Here is a 21,394-nt window from a genome sequence, read left to right as displayed (position 1 = left end):
AAGATCACATGTAAGGGACTAGCTTGCAGTGTGTAGATCACATGTAAGGGACTAGCTTGCTGTATGTATAAGATCACATGTAAGGGACTAGCTTGCTGTATGTAGAAGATCACATGTAAGGGACTGGCTTGCTGAGTGTAGAAGATCACATGTAAGGGACTAGCTTGCTGTATGTAGAAGATCACATGAAACAGACCAGTACTAACATACACACACAAGGGTAACTGGTAGTAGAGGCAGCATTGTCTGGTGTGTGGACAGGGGAGGAGGCGGGTCAGTGGAGCCCGGGTAACGCGCAGTGATTGGTGATAAAGTTGCTATGGACGCATAACGCTGACCCGGCAGGTCCCCGCTGTCCGGTGCAGGATCTCTATGGGGGGCCTGTGATTCCCGCTCTCCCTCCTCGCCGGACCGTACGACACAATGACGGACTGGGAGCCGCCGAGACATGAGCTGCAGCTGGACATCAGGAGGAGGATCGTGTTTGTCACCCAGCTGGGGGAGGGCAGGTGAGAGACCCCTATGGCTGTGCATGGGAAGTGTAGTGAGGCCGGAGGTTGCAGCACCTCAGGCTGGAGCTGGTCTCAGTGTCTCATTAGCGCCCGCGCTGCCCCTTCATGCAGAATAATAATAGTATGTGTTAGTGATTGCTCCGTGCCCAATTCATGAGTCTGTGCATAGGCAGGGTGCCCAGAATACCCCCCACACCCCTTCCTCACCACAACTGCTGGGTACAATGAGACACTGACCTGCTGTGCTGCCATTCCCGGCTCTGCACCAAACTTGCACTCACTCCTTTCTGTAGGGTAATATTTGTGGACGTATATATTTGCTGTATACTCTGCATGTGATGTATATACAACATGTATAAATATTTTGCCCCAGCTGTATTGCAAGATCTTCTTCTTACTCGCCAGAATAACAGCGGCTTTGTGCCTGATTCAGACCTGGTCGCTATCCGCGTACGCTCGCTGGATGCATATGCAAATTTGTCAGTGACGCCACGGGAAGCGAAGGCTCGCCAAGGCATAAGCACGCCCACCATGCCTTAGCAAGCGGCCACTTTGTCTGAGCGTACGCCCAATTGCACAGGCAGAGCCGCCCACCAGCACACGTCATCTCCAGGAAGTGTATAAAAACATTGGTACATCGAGCACCATCGGATGCTAACGCTGTGCTTGCGGTTGCTTTACCCTACCGCAAGCATTGCGAGGAAATCGGTGTAAAAAAAAGGCAAGTGACGTGTACTATGACGCTGCCTGTTAATTATGCACGCCGTTAAAATGGCGTTGAAACACTCAGACACCTGTGTTCGCATCTCCAACACCCCGTTATTAGTGTCCTGCCCCTGTTACCTCCCACAAACAGCCTCTCCTGTCACTCATTACCCTGGCCTGCCTTTGCTGGGTGAGCGAGAGGGTTGCGTTCCCAGCGTGTAGTTCGTGCACGTGCAGAACGAAGCATGCGCGTACGCTAAACATCGGGCTGCTTGTGAACGCACAGCGTGAGCGAGCGGCACTGAATCAGGCCCTTTGTACACAAGCAAGGTGAGTGTGAGTGTTCCCAGTCCTTGGGTTAAGCTCGACCTCAGGAATGAGTGACAATAACTGCCGGGGAGGGTGGAACCTAGGGGCCTAATTCTGAGTGGCGTGGAATGCCAATGTTCACGTATTTGAGTGATTATTTGCAGCTGGGCATGTGCGAACCCGTACGGTGCATGCGTTACACATTGTGCACACACCGGTGGAGACGATATCAGAGGAGATGGCCAGTGACTGGGAGGTGGCCACTGGTGCATGCAAAAATGGGCCTGTCAGTTGGCGTATTATGGGAGTGTCGCCATTGTGTCAGTGACGGCGGCTGCGTTCACAGATGCACCAAAGCGAGCATGAAAAACTGCACCTGCCATAGGGCTAGTGCAATTTCTGATGGCGCGACTGATGTTGGCATATAATGATGCACCAATCGGTATTATGGCGTGCATGAGCGCTAACAGTGGATGTCTCTGGCCTTGTTCATTCTGCCACACGGATGTACCCATGTTGAATTCGTTATTGCGTGTGACTCAGAATCGGACCCTATATCCGCAACACTCAGACAAATGGAGCCTGATACATTGATGCTATACATTGGGCGTGACTCAGTGAGGTACGCTAATGCAGCTGCAAGTTTATACACAGCGGCTGTGTGAAAATATGCGAATGTCGCAGCTGCTGGGATTTGTATCGAGTCACCCACCGCTGACTTTGCAAATCCATGTGACTGCGTACAAAGATGCAGCTTGGTCGCAGGTCAGTTTACCATCGGCCTTCTGAGTAACGTTATGGTTGCACAGAATGGCTGCGGGAACTGAGAGACTTCATGCGGGATCGCAGTCGCAGGCTGAGACATGCTGCGAAAATGACTGAGACACATCTTCCCTCCTCCCCCGTCGCCACAAACTGTCCCTGCCTGTCAATCACTTTGCAAATAAATCTGCACTGTGCGCAACATCAGCAATGAGATCTGACGCATGCGCAATGTGACGCAGGTGGTGCATATACTGACTGACCACCGCTAATCACTCACCTGCATAAACATTCATATTGTGTCCATCTCTGTATCAGGACCATTGTCCCCAAGGGAGATCTCAGCATCCATTGTCACGGAACTCATAGAACTTTCATTTCTATCTTGTCAAGCAGCTGACATATCCCTGGTGAGTAGGTTCCAATATGTGAGATTAGATTCCTAGTGAGTAGGTCCCAGTGTGGTAGATTAGCTGGTCCTGGTGAGTAGGTTTCAGTGTGGTAGATTAGCTGGTACGTAGATTCCAATGTGGTAGATTAGCTGGTCCTGGCGAGTAGATTCCAATGTGGTAGATTAGCTGGTCCTGGCGAGTAGATTCCAATGTGGTAGATTAGCTGGTCCTGGCGAGTAGGTTCCAGTGTGGTAGATGAGCTGGTCCTGGCGAGTAGGTCCCAGTGTGGTAGATGAGCTGGTCCTGGCGAGTAGGTTCCAGTGTGGTAGATGAGCTGTCCCTGGCGAGTAGGTTCCAGTGTGGTAGATTAGCTGGTCCTGGCGAGTAGGTTCCAGTGTGGTAGATGAGCTGGTCCTGGTGCGTAGATTCCAATGTGGTAGATTAGCTGGACCTGGTGCGTAGTTTCCAATGTGGTAGATTAGCTGGTCCTGGCGAGTAGGTTCCAGTGTGGTAGATTAGCTGGTCCTGGCGAGTAGTTTCCAGTGTGGTAGATTAGTTGCTCCTGGTGCGTAGGTTTCAGTGTGGTAGATTAGCTGGTGCATAGAATCCAGTGTGGTAGGATGAGCTGGTCCTGGTGAGTAGGTACCAGTATGGTAGATTAGCTGGTCCTGGCGAGTAGGTTCCAGTGTGGTAGATGAGCTGGTCCTGGTGAGTAGGTTCCAGTGTGGTAGATTAGCTGGTCCTGGCGAGTAGGTCCCAGTGTGGTAGATTAGCTGGTCCTGGTGAGTAGGTTTCAGTGTGGTAGATTAGCTGTCCCTGGCGAGTAGGTCCCAGTGTGGTAGATTAGCTGGTCCTGGCGAGTAGGTTCCAGTGTGGTAGATTAGCTGGTGAGTAGGTTCCAGTGTGGTAGATTAGCTGGACCTGGTGAGTAGGTTCCAGTGTGGTAGATTAGCTGGTAAGTAGGTTCCAGTGTGGTAGATTAGCTGGTACTGGTGAGTAGGTTCCAGTGTGGTAGATTAGCTGGTGAGTAGGTTCCAGTGTGGTATATTAGCTGGTGAGTAGGTTCCAGTGTGGTAGATTAGCTGGTCCTGGTGAGTAGGTTCCAGTGTGGTAGATTAGCTGGTCCTGGCGAGTAGGTTCCAGTGTGGTAGATTAGCTGGTCCTGGCGAGTAGGTTCCAGTGTGGTAGATTAGCTGGTACGTAGATTCCAATGTGGTAGATGAGCTGGTCCTGGTGAGTAGGTTCCAGTGTGGTAGATTAGCTGGTCCTGGCGAGTAGGTTCCAGTGTGGTAGATTAGCTGGTGAGTAGGTTCCAGTGTGGTAGATTAGCTGGTCTTGGTGAGTAGGTTCCAGTGTGGTAGATTAGCTGGTCCTGGTGAGTAGGTTCCAGTGTGGTAGATTAGCTGGTGAGTAGGTTCCAGTCTGGTAGATTAGCTGGTACTGGTGAGTAGGTTCCAGTGTGGTAGATTAGCTGGTACTGGTGAGTAGGTTCCAGTGTGGTAGATTAGCTGGTGAGTAGGTTCCAGTGTGGTAGATTAGCTGGTGAGTAGGTTCCAGTGTGGTAGATTAGCTGGTCCTGGTGAGTAGGTTCCAGTGTGGTAGATTAGCTGGTCCTGGCGAGTAGGTTCCAGTGTGGTAGATTAGCTGGTCCTGGCGAGTAGGTTCCAGTGTGGTAGATTAGCTGGTGAGTAGGTTCCAGTGTGGTAGATTAGCTGGTCTTGGTGAGTAGGTTCCAGTGTGGTAGATTAGCTGGTCCTGGTGAGTAGGTTCCAGTGTGGTAGATTAGCTGGTGAGTAGGTTCCAGTCTGGTAGATTAGCTGGTACTGGTGAGTAGGTTCCAGTGTGGTAGATTAGCTGGTACTGGTGAGTAGGTTCCAGTGTGGTAGATTAGCTGGTGAGTAGGTTCCAGTGTGGTAGATTAGCTGGTGAGTAGGTTCCAGTGTGGTAGATTAGCTGGTCCTGGTGAGTAGGTTCCAGTGTGGTAGATTAGCTGGTCCTGGCGAGTAGGTTCCAGTGTGGTAGATTAGCTGGTCCTGGCGAGTAGGTTCCAGTGTGGTAGATTAGCTGGTCCTGGTCAGTAGGTTTCAGTGTGGTAGATTAGCTGGTCCTGGTCAGTAGGTTTCAGTGTGGTAAATGAGATGTTCTTGCTCAGTCTCTTTCCAAGTTTGTTATATCAAATGTAATCTGTTTGTTGAATGATATTGTAATCTACATAATGTTACTGCTTCAATATATTTAGTATGTGTATATATACATTAAATTGTCACTCATTACTGTTACTCTGTGTTTGTGGACTTGTTCAGTGAAGCCATACATATGTGACCACATTTTCCTTGTTGTCTGATTGTAAAACGGATCTATGACACCTGCATGATGGGAAGTTTGAACTATTGCAGAAATGATTCCTAACCACTGCTGGAGATGTACGATTACGAACTGTCCTCACCTATCACTAATCAAAATTGCTGAAGAAATGTAAATGTACATGAATGTATTGGGATTTTTCGTTGTCCTCCAAGGACAGACCGTTGATAGATGGCTGGGCACTGACTATAATAGACACATGACCTTTGAGTACATATGTCAGCCATAAATAACAGCTCAGTCCATGGTTTGGACTAAGCGGGTGTTGGTGCTGTGCCTGCTCAGTGGGGAAAAAACAACAATACAAATCAAAATACAATTCTCTGGTGCAAACCTACCAGGATATACCTAAAGTGTTGTAACTTTACTTTCCAGAGAGGAAGAGGATGAAAATATTACGCAAATCCCTATAATAAAGGAGGTAAGTTTTTTGTTTTGTTTTGTTTTTGTATCGTTTACTGTGATCACTGAAAAGTGAGCGTTTTTAGAAGTGGAGATGTTGCCCATAGCAACCAAGCAAATCCTACTTAACATTTATCTACCACCTTCTAGAAGATAATAGCTAGAATCTGATTGGTTGATATGGGCAACACCTCCACTTCTAAAAACTCTCATTTTAGTAAGTTTACCCCTTTTGTATATTGGTTCTCTGACACTTGCAATAAAATCAGCATGCTTTAAATGTACAAACGTAAACTGGGGTCAGTGGCCAGGGCCAGATCAACAATGGGGCGGATGGAGCTCCAGCTCCAGGCCTTTACAAAAACATAGGCCCATCAACATGACAGCATGATTACCAGCTGCCTAACTGGCCATACATTTTAAGTGTTTAAGTAGTTTATCTAGTCCTCCGACCCCAAACCCCCCCCTCCAAAAAAAAAAAAAAAAATGCAAATTTTTTTATTTCTGTGTAATTAGTGTTCGTAGTGCTGGGGGTGTACACACCAAGGTGACTCTGAACACACTCACACAGCACCGATCACAGCTCTTCCCCTTCTCACTATGCGCCATTGAACATTTTCAGTTCCAGGCCCATGTCTTAATCCGGCCCTGTCACTGGCTGGTTATTATAAGGGGACATGGAGAGCTATGAGAAATCTTAAGTTTTCCTTTGTTTAAATCAGTGGTGAAATTTGACCTTGACAAGACATTAAGTGACCTTGGAGTCAGGTCTGGGGGTCCATTGTGTGTTCCAGTGATGTAGGTGGGATGCCCTTGCTGTTCCTGTATAACACTGGCAGTATAAAGCAGCACATACACAGTTGCAGCTGGATTAGTGTCTTCTCAACCAAGGTGTGTGACCATCTCTGACATGTCCTCTGGGCCAATTTAGTTAATTCCTCTGATGAGCACACAGGCTGGCACATCTGACTGCCAGGTTTTTTGCCAGTGATTTCAGGCTAAGTTTAATGCCTACAAAGAACAACTTAATTGGCCAACCGGATGGCAACATAAACAGGATCTGAAAATGTATAAAGTGAGATTGTTGCAAGTCTTGGAAAATATAAGATCCAACGTGGTGCTGTTTTAGATTGTCAGCTTTCAGAAACAAATATATGAACACTGGGTAACCTGATGGCAATTTGCCATCTACAGTTTGCTACACTGTCATAGTATATTGTAGATTAGGACTTGGGCCTGATTCAGAGCCGGACGCTATTTGCGCTCGCTCGTTCAGAAAATAGGGGTGGCTATTCAAATAAACCGTTCGCTCTTTGCGGTCTGTTCACGCCTCTAGGTCTGAACGAGCGAACCAAACATGCGGTAGTTTTTTGGAAAACTACGCCCCCTGGCCGCTCGCATCCTACGTCATGTCCGCTATTTATTAGATTAATCGAGTACATCGACCAGCATATGAACTGCTCGCTATTCTTGTGGTTGGTTTTTCCTACCACAATCTTGCGAGCAGTTCTGGCTATAAAATAACCCAGTGACGTGGTCAATGACGCTGCTGTATTAATTATGCACACCCATAAAACGCCCGTTTTGACTTTAAGCACGCCTGCGTTCGGATCTCCACTCCCCCGTTTTCAAGCACCTTCCCCTGTTACCACCCACATACGCCTCCTCATGTCACTCAAAATAGCAGGCATTCCATTTTAGCGAACAAACTATTTTCGGCCGCACTGACTGGTTCGCGCATGCGTATTACGATCCGTACACATGCGCAGTTGTGCGAACATCGCTGGGAACGAACGAGCGGCCGCTTATGAGCGGCTCTGAATCAGGCCTTTGGTCTTTTTCTAGTATATTGCTGCATAATACAATGGTAAGGTGACGGCAATGTATGTAATTTATATCTATATGAAAGTAAATTCTCATGTCATTCCCTGTAATTGCTGAACTCTGATGTCATCACTGTAGTATTCAGTAGCAAAACTTGCATAATATAGATCGTGCTGTAAATTATTTCAAGCTTGCGGCTTAATTCCTTTATATAGACCCAAAACTCCTTGGTGACTTCATAAGCATGACATTAACAGTAGTGGTGGAATGGTCGCACATGTCTTATCACAGTACGGCACATTATCCTGAGCTGAAGGGAACGCTGCAAGTGTAACAGTGTAAGGTCCGCTCCTGGGAAGTGCAGGGTTGTAGTGATAGTAGTCAGCGCTAGCTCGCGGTTATAGGTACTGTATGACTATATGTCACAATAATTTAGCCAAGAAGGGTGATGGGAGAAGAAGAGTAAAATGCTACTGTAGGTCAGGGCTTGGCAAATCCCAGGGGCCTGGTCGCCATGGCTACCAGATTTTGCTGCCTGGCCACCAGATTTTGCAGTGAGGCAGATCCTCATCAGCTTCGGCGGAGATTCGTGCCTATAGTATTGCGGTGTTCATATCATGCACAGGAGTGCATGTGCTGAGTGTCATCTGCGGTGACTGCTGTGCCTCTGTCCGTCCCGGCCTGCGCTGACGACTCCTCTCCATCCTGGCCTGCTCTGATCGCTGCTGTCTGTCCCAGTCTACACTAATCATCCTGTACGTCCCGGCTGTCTACTGTCTCCTATCTCCTGCTGCATAGAGCAGGGATTGCGGAGCGGCTTCAGAGGGATAGTGGTGTGACCATGAGGGGAGGGGGGGGGGGGGGGGTTTGTTGTACTTGGCACCATTGTTTTATATGAAATGTGGTCCGTTATTACTGGAGGGTGGGGGTGGAGCAGGGGAGCTGTGCAGAGCAGTGAGGGGGCCTCCATTTTACTGTATCCATTCAACTGTGTAGTGTTCCCTCTAGCTGCGGCAGCAGGCAGGTCGCTGGAGCTAGAGAGGGCAAGCTTGTGCGCGCGCCGAAGGCGCGTCCGAAAAGGGGCGTGGTTATGAAAAGGGGGCGTGTCTATAAGACGCGTCCCCTTTTTGTCATACTTGGGGGCGTGCCTGGCGCTTACGGATATGCTGGGCAGCCCCCAAGCGCTACAGAAAGGGAGAATAGATGCCGGGCGCATGCGCCCGGCGTCTATTCTCCCGCGGTGATCGGATCACCGCATGTTTGTCTACCCGCGGGACACTGCGTCCCGCGGGTGAGAACGGCTCCCGCAGGCTGTTAGGGCAGGGCGCTTTTTGCTCTCCTCCTGGAGGGCAGGGTGCTTTTTGCCCTCCAGAAGGAGGGCAGGGCGCCGCGCCCTGCTAAAACAGCCTAGCGGGAACGCTAACTGTGACTATTTTGTGGACTAGTATAGTGTGTATAACAGTTATATAACACACAGAGCTGTGTGCCTCACTCACGCCTGTAATTTTTTGGGGGGGACAGTGGTCTGGCTCCTACACTGGCTCCTAGATTTTAGAAAAAATTTGTCAAGCCCTGCTGTAGGTGAGAGGGATATTCTAGTCTTGTGGTCCTATAAAGGAGGAGGCAGAATGCACAGATGGCCAGGGGTGGTTAGATACACTCTAATGATGCATAGACAGTATATTAGCAGCAGCCCTGTAGCTTCTTGACATACATATATGCCGGTCTGCATGCCCAACATTTGCATAAACCTCCTTACTGTGTTTTGCCTGCGTCAGGCCGATCCTTGTCACCGCCGTCCTGCCTTACAGAACTTAGAGTTGAAAGTGCCAGATAGGCGATGGGCGGCATTGGCACCACAATGCGTGGTCGGCGTATACGTTCATGGTTTTCTGTTTTATTTTAAGGCTGCCGGTAAGATATTGGACACCAGTAAAAACACTCTGCAGAAGACGCTGGTTTTGAAAAAAGAGGTGGAGTATGACCGCGTCAGCCAGGAACTGGTCAACAAAAGACGTGAGTTTACCGAACGGATGCGGGCGCTCGATGCGCTGAAGGAGGAGTTTGCACTGAAACAGAAAGAAGTAAGATGGACAGAAGTAGATTTCATGTCTTCATTTGCATCTGAATCACTAAGAGACAGTGGGCCTCATTCACATTGCGCAAAATGTTTGAGCGCTGGCACAGATATTTACAAACTCTGGGTCTGATTCTGTGTCTTGGCCGCGTCAGCAGCCATTTATCCATGCGGCAGCCTGCTCCCTACCTTTTAAAGCGCTCGCTTTTCATCGCATAGCGCCATTCTCAACATTAAAACGCCAAAAAAAATCCAGTGAGACGCGCTGTCACAAGAGCAGCTGGTTCAAGGGGTAGTCACGCCCTTAAGTCATACACCATAAAATTCAAGTAAACCAGCGCTAAGGTAAAAGGATGGACAGTTATATCTTAAACAATGAAATACATTTATTTATAATAATATATAAAATATATACCACAAACAATGTATGAATTGCCAATAGTCTTTGTATCAAAATATTAGAATTCCAGATATTATGATTGTTTATAAAATATAAGTCTCTGTTCCTGTATATTAAAGTGCAGATGGGACCTAGGACTCCTTCCACTGTGTCCAAGACTTGTGTATAAGTAGCAATAAGGTTCTCAGCACATAGGTTTCAACACTGGCCCTCATTCAGAGCCACTCGCTAGCGGCAGTACGCTCGTTCCGAGCGATGTTCGCACATCTGCGCATGCGTACGGTTTTTAGTACGCATGCACGAACCAGTCAGTGCGGCTGAAAATCGTTTGTACGCTATATAGCGAATGCCTGCTATTTTGAGTGACAGAATGAGGCGTATGTGGGTGGTAACAGGGAACGGTGCTTGAAAACAGGGGGTGGAGATCCGAACGCAGGCGTGCTTAAAGGTCAAAACGGGCGTTTTATGGGTGTGCATAATTAATACAGCAGCGTCATTGACCACGTCACTTGTTTTTTTTTAACTCAGAACTGCTCGCAAAATAGCAGTTGAAAAAACCAACCACAAGAATAGCGAGCAGTTCAGACCCTGGTCGATGTACTCGATTAATCTAATACATAGCGGACGTGACGTATGGTGCGAGCGGCCAGGGGGCGTTTTTAACAAATAAACGAGCGTATGTTTTGCTCGCTCGTTCAGACTTAGAGGTGTGAACAGACTGCAATGTGCGAACGGATCATTTGAATAGCCACCCCTTGTTTTTGAACGAACGCAAATAGCGAACGGCTCTGAATGAGGGCCACAGTCTTTAGCATCCAGGGTGCAAGTGATGAAGCTGTATATAATCCACCTGTATTGTCTCCAACGCCGCATTTTCAGCATTGTCTGAAACTTTCAAACCCATTCTATCTGAGTGCGATATAATTCTGTAGGAGCAGTCACTGTGGCTTATTCTGAGAAAGGCGCTCCTATTTTCAGAGACGCAAATAGCGAGTTTTCCATAGTTTGTTAAACCAAACAAAGCAAAAAAAAAATCTTCCATTGCAATATCTATATTTCTTTTTATTGTCCGCAGTGCTCAGATAAAGCAGTAAAGTTTGAGAAGTTCCTGAAAGACAGCGATGCCAAGAGAAGACGGGCGATAGCGAAATGCCAAGCAGAGTCGCGGCAGAATGATTTGCGCCAAATGGAGATTGATGAGCTGACACAACAGCTTGGAGAGAAGCGAATCAGGTAGAACATGTAACAACTGGTATATTTTCGCCAGCCGTGCACTGAGGTTCACTAATACAACGATTGTACATGAAGTGATCAGATTTGTAGGTACACCTGCTCTTCCTATGTAGTTCAACGTTAGTGGGTTGTACTGTCAGTCTGCAAGAAGCCATAGTACAAAGCAAATCGCTGGAGAGGGTAAGTGTTTGATTTGCAGTAGGGCCCATAGTAATTTCCACTCTACAAGAATAAAAAAAAAAACAGTTGACATTTTAACTAGCTCAGAGCTGGTGAAGAGCCAGTCTTTTCCTATAACAAGACGCATTTCGCCATTGTAGACGCATTTTGCTCAATGGGATGAAAAGCTTGAAACACTCAAGATGAGTTGCAACATGTAATAAAGTCAACCGCCACATCTCCTCACCCTGAACATACAATTAAAGCCAAAATAAAGCTAAACTAAGCAGTAGTGTAGGATAACCAGGAAAGGAGATGTAGCCTCACTAATACCGCTTTTATACTGAAATATCGGGTCTGACTCGGAGGTTGGAACAGGGTTCCAATCCAGGTCAGACTCGGAATTTTGCCGGCGCTGACCCAGGATATTCCTGAGTTGGCGCCGTTCACACTGGAGCCGGGTCTGCAGAGACCCAGCTTTTCCGGTATTGAAGTGGACGCTTGGAGATGACGCCATCTCCACGCGCCACTGAAGCCGGCCAATCGGCAGGCATGCGGCACGATCCAGGTCACCGTGACCCGGAGTGCACCATTCACACTGCAGGGTTACTCCCGTGTTAAACCCTGGAAGTTACCTGGGTTGGATTGCCGGGTCACTCGACCCAAGAATCCAACCCTACCCCGTTTTACACCAAGGAGCTACCTGGGTTAACCCTGCAATAACCCGGGTTTTAGCTCTGGTGTAAAAGGGGTATTACTTTCATCCCTAGAACATAGTACGGGGCTATCGTCCTACCACACTGCATCATGTTGTTAGATATAGGATAAGAAATATGAGAAATGACTGATTGTCTCCATTATTATGTGATTCATAGACAGCAGAATTTACATGTAAGAATGAAGAGAAGCAAAATCTATGACGATTTCTTGTTGAAGATGGTTGAGAAAGTCCCAGACAGTAAGTGACTGGTGATCTTGTATCTATTATTGGAATATATATATATATATAAGTTCTTGTTTAGAGATTCGTCCAACTCTGCTTCGGCATCATGTGCACCTAATTTATTTTATCATTGTGTGTATCTGTGAAAGGAATACGCCTCCTAACAGGTGTGTGCTTGTGTCTGCAGCTCTGCACAAGTCCCATTTGTGTAAGCACCTTTACTGTACTCAGCCTACGTGAGAACATCCCTTCTCTTCTCCGTCCTGCTTCTCCAGGCACATTCAGGAGGAAGTCTCTAATATGCGCTTACGTGTGTGCCCACTGCCTGGCCGTGCGCACAGTGATTCATGCAGGATACGTAAACTTGCGTACATCCTCCTCTATGTCTAAAGCTAGTGGGGAGTTTTAAGTCTCAGGGGAAGATTTATGAAACCTTCGAAAGAAGAGGTGTTACCCTAAGCTACCAATCAGATTCAAGCTATCCTTTATCTAGTATATTCTAAGATGATAGCTAGAATTTCATGAGTTTCTAAGGGCAATATCTTCACTGATGAATAGATGGGCTGCATTCTCAGTGACATCACTGGTTCCTAGTGACTGGATAGGCTGCATTCTCAGTGACATCACTGGTTCCTAGTGACTGGATAGGCTGCATTCTCAGTGACATCACTGGTTCCTAGTGACTGGATAGGCTGCATTCTCAGTGACATCACTGGTTCCTAGTGACTGGATAGGCTGCATTCTCAGTGACGTCACTGGTTCCTAGTGACTGGATAGGCTGCATTCTCAGTGATGTCACTGGTTCCTAATGAATGGATAGGCTGCATTCTCAGTGACGTCACTGGTTCCTAGTGACTGGATAGGCTGCATTCTCAGTGACATCACTGGCTCCTAGTGACTGGATAGGCTGCATTCTCAGTGACATCACTGGTTCCTAGTGACTGGATAGGCTGCATTCTCAGTGACGTCACTGGTTCCTAGTGACTGGATAGGCTGCATTCTCAGTGATGTCATTGGTTCCTAGTGACTGGATAGGCTGCATTCTCAGTGATGTCACTGGTTCCTAGTGAATGCATAGGCTGCATTCTCAGTGATGTCACTGGTTCCTAGTGAATGGATAGGCTGCATTCTCAGTGACGTCACTGGTTCCTAGTGACTGGATAGGCTGCATTCTCAGTGACGTCACTGGTTCCTAGTGACTGGATAGGCTGCATTCTCAGTGACGTCACTGGTTCCTAGTGACTGGATAGGCTGCATTCTCAGTGACGTCACTGGTTCCTAGTGAATGGATAGGCTGCATTCTCAGTGACGTCACTGGTTCCTAGTGAATGGATAGGCTGCATTCTCAGTGATGTCACTGGTTCCTAGGGAATGGATAGGCTGCATTCTCAGTGATGTCACTGGTTCCTAGGTAATGGATAGGCTGCATTCTCAGTGACGTCACTGGTTCCTAGTGAATGGATAGGCTGCATTCTCAGTGATGTCACTGGTTCCTAGTGACTGGATAGGCTGCATTCTCAGTGATGTCACTGGTTCCTAGTGACTGGATAGGCTGCATTCTCAGTGACGTCACTGGTTCCTAGTGACTGGATAGGCTGCATTCTCAGTGACGTCACTGGTTCCTAGTGACTGGATAGGCTGCATTCTCAGTGACGTCATTGGTTCCTAGTGACTGGATAGGCTGCATTCTCAGTGACGTAACTGCTTCCTAGTGACTGGATAGGCTGCATTCTCAGTGATGTCACTGGTTCCTAATGAATGGATAGGCTCTTCTCTCAGTGATGTCATTGGTTCCTAGTGACTGGATAGGCTGCATTCTCGGTGATGTCACTGGCTCCTAGTTAATAGATGGGCGGTACTCTCGGTGACGTCACTGGTTCCTAGTGACTGGATAGTCTGCAGTCTCATATCCTTTATATAAGGATACCCACAAAATACCATCCTCCACTGGTGATAAACACTGGGTACATTTTATCTGTCAGTCAGGGCAACCTTTACCTGTGACTTGTGAAAGTCGCCCATTATAGCAGTGCGTTGCTATTCCATTAAGATTTCTTTTATGATCCTCCTTGCAGATTATCTGGAATATGGAGTAGACACCCCGGTGAAGGCCATAATCAGACGCTATGAGACTCTCTCCTTTACAAATGAGAATTTAGTGAATAACCTGACTGGTCTCGCTGACGAGTTGGAGAGCGCACAGCACACATTGGATGTCCTAAAGAGAGAGCACGACACGTCGAAGCTGGTAAATAGGCCGCCCAATCATACATGACTTGATATGGAGGTTGTGTGTGTATGTAATGATTAATGAATTTTCAATAAACGTCACCTTGTCTACTTCAATTAACATTTCTATTCCATACTACATGGGAAACTAGCTTTGTGTGATCGTGGCTATATTTAGCAGAAATGTTTAATTTGGATGAGAGGCTGCTTAATGCCAGTGACTCAGGTATGCAGATGAAATGGAGGAGAAAGACTTAACAGGCATTCTAGCTGCATAAAAAGACAGGTATCCCATCCATGCACCATGCAAGGGGATAAAATTGACAACAAAACACATAAGTACAGACTAATACAGACAGTATATAAATTTACATAGATACACCATTACAGTGAGCAGCTAGAATAATTTTGTGGATCAGGCCAGGGGAGAGAGCAGGGTTTCTGAGTACCCAGAAAATTCCCCAATGAGACAGCTTTGTCTCCATCTCAAACTGACGCAGACGGCGATAGGAGCTCCCAACAGGGAGTTCTGATCGGCAGGGCTCTCTGTCCATGGCATACGGACGGCTGAGGTGGAGCTGCTGTATATGTAACATTAATTTATACGTATAATATATAGTATTTGAAACCCTCACCCCTACAAACCTTGCTTTTCCCCCTGGAGAGGGCCCTGCTCATATGAGCTTACAATCTTTAGGTGATATAGGTGGTCACATCTGGAGAAGAGGGCAGAGACTACAGTCGCAGACCCTCCAGCATGCCTCGTTCCATTAGGTGCACAATGCTCTGCTCCTCACATTGTAATGCAATGTTTTCCATCAATTTGCAGCACCTCCTGTAAGATAGAAGCCAGCAAGAGGATCTAAAACTGCAATCGTAGACATAGATCTATCCAGGGCCGCTGTGAGGTCAATGGCTGGGGAGGCACACATGGAGATGGGTCTGAGTGCTGGGAGCCTGTCTCACCCCCTTCTCAATGTAACTCTCCTCTCACTACACACTTCAGAGTCCATTGATTCTCCTACCTGCATCACTGTGTCTTCTCTTGCTGCTGCTGACTGAGGAGGTCCGATCTCTAAACACTGCAGTGCACTTCTTGGTCACATAAAACAGCCAAGGTGTCTATCAGTGCTCAAGGCATGCCCCCCATAGTCAGAGGCATGCCTATATTAGCTCTCTCTCTGTGTAGCTTATTGCCTGTGGTGTTGCCCCGCCCCCTGCTCTGCAGGCAGTGTCTAACTATATAGAAGCGAGGCTGAACTGTTGCCGCCTCATCTCTCATCTCTCATCTCCCTGTAGTCAGAGGGAGCTCCACAAAGATGGTGAGTGTTAACTATAAAAATGATTACAATAAACCAGTGGTTCTCAAACTCTTTCCTCAGGTTTTCCATGTACTCATTACTCACTGACACATTTTAAAAGATCCACAGGTGGTTATAATTTTTTTTTTTTTGATTCTGTGAAGAGACCTGGAAAACATGCAATGTGTGGGGTCCTGAGGACCGAGTTTGAGAACCTGTGAAATAAACAAAGACAATAGTTATAACTTATAAACATCTTCTTTGTGTTATTCTAATCCTTTTATATCAAATCTCAGCAGTATGACAGGGGAGGCATTGCCTACCCTGACTGCAGGTCTGTAACTAGGGGTGTGCAAACTATGCCCCCGCACAGAGCGGAGGGCTCTGTGGGCGGCACTGTCACTGCCCCATGGACCTTGCTTTTGGCTACGAGGGTGCCTGAAATTGCACCCTGCAGTCAGTAACACTGTAGCAGTGCTGCCAGTATCTTCCTTTGGACACTACAATCAGGCACCCTGCTGTGTATACAGCTTCTAGATGCTCTGTGCACTGCCACACTTCCAGGTGCTGGCTGGCTCTGCCCCCCATACACAAAGGGGGTGGGGCTGGCACAGGGCGCATTAAAGTCCTGTTACGGCACTGGATCTGTCAAACAAACCTATATCTCTATTATCCTTAAAATGTCAGATGAGATGTAAGCTTAGCACGTTGCTGTACTTGGTATTGCAGGTATGTCTGTGATATCGTCAGAGCAGCGAGTAAGAAGAAAAGCGACTTGTTCTTTTTGTTGTGGAATTCTGCCAGCAGGATTGAGCAATCAGTTTCTGTACAGCGGGGGCACAATTACAGGATTACCAGACGTTTGCTTGGAGCGAGGCGCTTGGTGTTTCCAATTTACAATGGATTATTGTACGCTGAAATAACTGAGTTTATGAAACACTGTTACAGACAAAACAATAGAACATTGAAACAGTTTCATTCTTGGTTAATCTCTGGCTGCTGACAGCAAGCTGGTTACACCTTGATATAATATGACATTATGTTTATAAATATATTAGTGACAGAAGCATATTTGGAAAAATAGAAGCTTTTAAAGTATCTAATACATGCTATACGATATATTGGGCAATTTTATGATCTGCGATGGATCGAAACAACCATCGTATGGTATGTACCCTCAATTTATTGTTTCAATTGTCTTATGGCATCTTTTCATCTGATGTACTACAGGTCAGATACGACGTGCGGTAATACTACCCCTATAATTATATATTGTGCAGATCTTGTGTGTTTACGCGGCCAAAATATAGATCGCAGTATACTACTTCATGTCCGCAACACTGCTGGGAACCGACTCCTAGCAGCATAGTACACTGGTAAGAGCAAATGCAGGATTGTGGGTGGGGGGCTTAGAGAGATGGAGGAAGGCAGACAGAGAGAGGGGAGTGAGGTATAGGTATATCAAGCTGTCTTCGGGTACATACCGCAGTTGATTACCGCGAGATGTACCTAGAATATTGCAAATGACAGATCGTCCGATAAGAGCTGTCCTTTTGCGATGGCTCCGGACAGAGGGCCTAATTCAGACCCGCTCGCGAGCGCTGAGCGCTCGCAAGCGAGTCGATGGTGCCCTAATGCGCATGCGCACGACGGAGGGAGCTCTCGCTCCGGGTCTCGTACCAAAGGGGGCGTGCTGTCGATGGTGACTGACAGCACGCCCCCTTTGGTGGGCGTGCCGGGGGCATTGCTGCCCAGACGGAGGCGTTCCCAGACGGAGGCGACCATCTTTTTGGTGGGCGTGCCGGGGGCATTGCTGCCCAGACGGAGGCGTTCCCAGACGGAAGCGACCATCTTTTAGGCCGCTCGCATAAGCTGTGGGTGGTCACCCACAGCTATGCAAGCGGCCAAGAGGCCGCTCCATTTTTAGGTAGGAGGGCCCTGATTCAGAGCGTCCGGCTCTGAATCAGGCCCAGAGGAACTTCTGGGTTTAACACACAGAAGTCCTTGCAGAAGGCTGCAGGATGGGAGGGAGGGAGTGATGGGAGGGAGGGAGGGAGTGAGTGGAGGGATGGGAGGGAGTGAGTGGAGGGATGGGAGGGAGGGGTGGAGGGAGGGAGTGATGGGAGGGACGGAGGGAGGGATGGGACGGAGGGAGTGGAGGGAGGGAGGGAGTGATGGGAGGGAGTGATGGGAGGGACGGAGGGAGGGATGGGACGGAGGGAGTGGAGGGAGGGAGGGAGTGATGGGAGGGACGGAGGGAGGGATGGGACGGAGGGAGTGGAGGGAGGGAGGGAGTGATGGGAGGGAGTGATGGAGGTTGTTTTTCTTTTAACAATGTCACCCCTATCTGATCAATTGCTAGATGCACCCCGATACAGGGTGTAGCTAACAAACCTATCAAAGAATAGTCAGCATTGCAGATTCCTCATCTTCAGTAGGAAGGGGACTCCATCACCCTGTGTGAATTAATATATATTGCATTATACTGCCCACAAATCTAACTAATTAATGAATTTTTCCCACTCCGTCAAAGACCCCAAACTTCAGAAACTTGTTATAATAGTTTGGTAACTACCACAGATAGGAAAATGTAACAGCCTGCAAGATGCAGGCATCATCGCAATTCCGGCGACTGGACGATATTTTAAATCGGCAATTATTTACAAGGCAAAGGTTTTGCCATTAAATGATTGCTGTTTTAAAACATTGGACAGACTCATCGGAATTCCGCTGATGCCTGTATCTGGCAGGATGTTACTGTTCCCCCAATGTCAGGATTCCAGGGAGATGAGCTCAGAGCTATTCTCTCTCTCTAGTCTAAAATAACAGTATGTAACAAATTTTTAGTCCTTGAGTGGAAGCGGTATGAAATACTGGCGGCTATTGAGTCGCGGCGTTCAAACTTCCGCTATATCTTGGTGGAAGTGCTCGCCTTGCTCCTCAATTTCTCAACATGAGCATCAGGAATATGGACTTCACCAAAGTCTCAACCAGCTCCTCGTAGTTTTCGGCCTTGTGATTGCCCAGGAAGCCCCGAAACACTGCGATAAAGCTGGTCCAAGCAGCTTGCTCCTTCTGAGCGAGCATCTTTGGGAATTCCTTGCACTGCAGGATCTTCTTAGTCTGTGGTCCCACAAAAACACCAGCTTTGACCTTTGCCTCAGACAGCTTAGTGAAGAAGTCTTGAAGGCTGCCAAATCCTTATCTAGAGCTCTAACAAGTTGTTTCATGAGGCCCAACTTGATGTGTAGTGGAGGCATCAGCCAGGGCCGGTGCTAGGAGGCTGCCTAGGGGCACCAGCCACTGGAGGGCGCCGCTGAGTCCACATTAAAAAGGAGGATGTCTCTTTCAGTCCCGGCTGGGTCGTGTGTGTGTGTGTGTGTGTGTGTGTGTTTAATTGGTGCTGACATACTGTATAATAGGGCACAGATGTGTCATAAATATATATTGGGGCATGGATGTGTGGCATGTATTGGAGGCACAGCTGTATGGCATAAAGAAGTTGGGGCACGTGTGGCATACAGTATGTATTAGAGACATTGTATAGCCTAATTCAGGGCAGCGGGATACAATACATTTGGTGCACAGCTGTATGGCGTATGTATTGTAGGCATTGATGTATAGCATAATTATAAATTGGGGATACAGCTATGTAGCATACAATGAATTTGTAGCACAGGTGTGTAGCATATTATGAATTGGTATCGCTAATGTGTGGCATAGTATCGGAGGGAGCAGGGGCGGTCGATGAAATGGCGCCTAGACACCTTACCCTGGTATCCGCACCTTCCTGGAGTCCACCTGTGGCTCCCACTTGACGTTATTCGTCCCCACACAGAACCCTGGGCTTGATTCTGAGACGGATGCAACAGCGATTACGTACGCAGATGAAGCGATCGTTTGTCATTACGCATGCGTATAAGCCGTACTGCACATGCACAGCGTTCACATTGCGATTACGGATGCGCAGAGAAGTCCATTGCAAAGTGAGTGACCGGTTGTCAGTGTTTGGGGGTTGGTCTGAAAAACGCAGGCGTGTTGGTCCGTATGAACGCCGTTTTATGGGCGTGAATACATTAGCACATGCGTTTTCCTACGCAGCTCTGCGTGTCAGGAGAGCTGCCGAGTCTGTGGCTGGTCGGACCTGCTGCAAGGGCAAGATGGCCGCCGACGTGCGTCGATGGTACCGATATGTACGCAAGTACGAGTCGACCACGGCTAAGGCATCAGTGGGCGTCCTTATGCTCAGGTGGTCTTTGCAGGCATTATCATATCTGCATAGCTGTGTTACATATGAAATCGCATCTGCATTCGTACTGGCGTCTGTCACTGAATCAGGCCCTCTGTCCGCTGTGGTCAGTGTCCTGTATATTGTAGTGCGCCTTGGTGTCCCTGCTGTCCCAAAGGCAAATAAAGCAGCAAAATTTGTTAAGACCTCCTTGGAGACCCATTAGAGGAACTTTGAAGTCTCCGATGACCTCCCAGCCATATTCAGCATATTACAAGGCTTCCAGCGAGATACAGTCAGTGTTATTGGGCTCACCTCTGGCGGAGCTGCAATGTTCTGCAGCCTCCACGTTGCAGCTGCACTGAAGTATCAGAAATGTCCTGGAAAATAAGAACATTTCAAAATATCTCTGATCAGGTGACAAAAGCAGTTTGTGGGGAATATTTCACATTTTCTACACTCTAGGGGCAATTTGGAAATAACATTTCATACACAAAGGCAAACAAAAATGTGTTACATAGAGTGATTAGAATGTAATAAGCAATATATTGCATACACAGTGGGTTGTCTATTAATAGGGATAAAGTAAGTTGTTTCGTGATTGTAAATGTGAGTGCCAGATAGAAAGCACATATCAAGTACTGATTGATATTGCTGACTGTGTTGGAGTCAGTAAATCTAGTGTTTCAAGACTTAAAACTCACTGTGTGTCATGGAAAGGTAAAACAACACCCAGAACTGAGAAACTGTTGATTCAAAAAAGTGTTATTTGTGCAGATAAAACAAGCAAGGGCATAGAAAGAGACTTAAAGGGAGATGTATCAAAGAACGGAGAAGCCCATAGCAAACAATCAATTTCTACATATTTTATAAAATGTGGTTCATAAATGATTGGTTGCTATGTACAACTTCTCCACTCTTCAGAGCTTTGACCTATCTCCCCCTTAGCCACTGGTGGTGCACTGACAGTTTCTAGAAGTGGGAAGAACTAAATAAAAAATAACTTCTTACAATTACAACTATTTATAGCAGCTATTGGTGGTTATATTAATCATTTAGAATCTGTAAACAATTCTATTTTGGTAATAGAAACAAAATCCAATTTGTCAAATAATTTGCATATCACATTAAGAGTCCTAATATATACCCAGTGCCCCATCTGCTCCTGTACAACTATCTATGCTAGTAGAAACGAGTACTACCAGCCGCTAGTCAGAGTTTCTGCAGGAGAATATAGGTAAAATATAAATCTGTACATAAGGCCCGTCAGACACATTTGCAGGATGCCCACGTTTAGTCTTTGGAGTTGTTAGCTTCTGGTGATGAACTACAGTTCCCATCATGCTTTGGCTAATGTCATATGTTTGTCTGGGTTCTGCAGATAATGACGAGTGAACTTTCTCAGCTGCAACTGGAATATGACAAATTACAGGAGAAAAATAAACAGCTGGAATTAAACTTCAACGTGGGGAAAAGTCAGTTCCGGAACCAGGTGAGTGCAGCCCGTGCTGTGCGGAGTGTTGTGGGGTTCCTGCAGGAGCTGAGTAATTCGGG

At 47.2% G+C, this 21,394-nt stretch overlaps 1 protein-coding gene across 1 annotated transcript in view; it reads left to right on the top strand.

Moving 5' to 3' along the window:
• Positions 1 to 252: 252 nt before the first annotated feature.
• CCDC197 (coiled-coil domain containing 197) overlaps positions 253 to 21,394 on the top strand; it is a 35,149-nt gene continuing 14,007 nt past the window's right edge. The window contains exons 1-7 of the mRNA XM_088464348.1: positions 253 to 509; positions 5,420 to 5,465; positions 9,178 to 9,354; positions 10,823 to 10,980; positions 12,015 to 12,097; positions 14,158 to 14,330; positions 21,222 to 21,332. Of these exons, the coding sequence (XP_088320474.1) occupies positions 424 to 509; positions 5,420 to 5,465; positions 9,178 to 9,354; positions 10,823 to 10,980; positions 12,015 to 12,097; positions 14,158 to 14,330; positions 21,222 to 21,332 (834 nt within the window). The 5' untranslated portion in view covers positions 253 to 423. The remainder of the gene's footprint in view (positions 510 to 5,419; positions 5,466 to 9,177; positions 9,355 to 10,822; positions 10,981 to 12,014; positions 12,098 to 14,157; positions 14,331 to 21,221; positions 21,333 to 21,394) is intronic.

The sequence above is a fragment of the Taudactylus pleione genome, unplaced genomic scaffold (genome assembly GCF_031769625.1).
Source record: "Taudactylus pleione unplaced genomic scaffold, aTauple2 ptg001661l, whole genome shotgun sequence".
In the NCBI taxonomy this organism is placed as follows: domain Eukaryota; kingdom Metazoa; phylum Chordata; class Amphibia; order Anura; family Myobatrachidae; genus Taudactylus; species Taudactylus pleione.
This window is presented reverse-complemented; position numbering and strand designations above follow the sequence as displayed.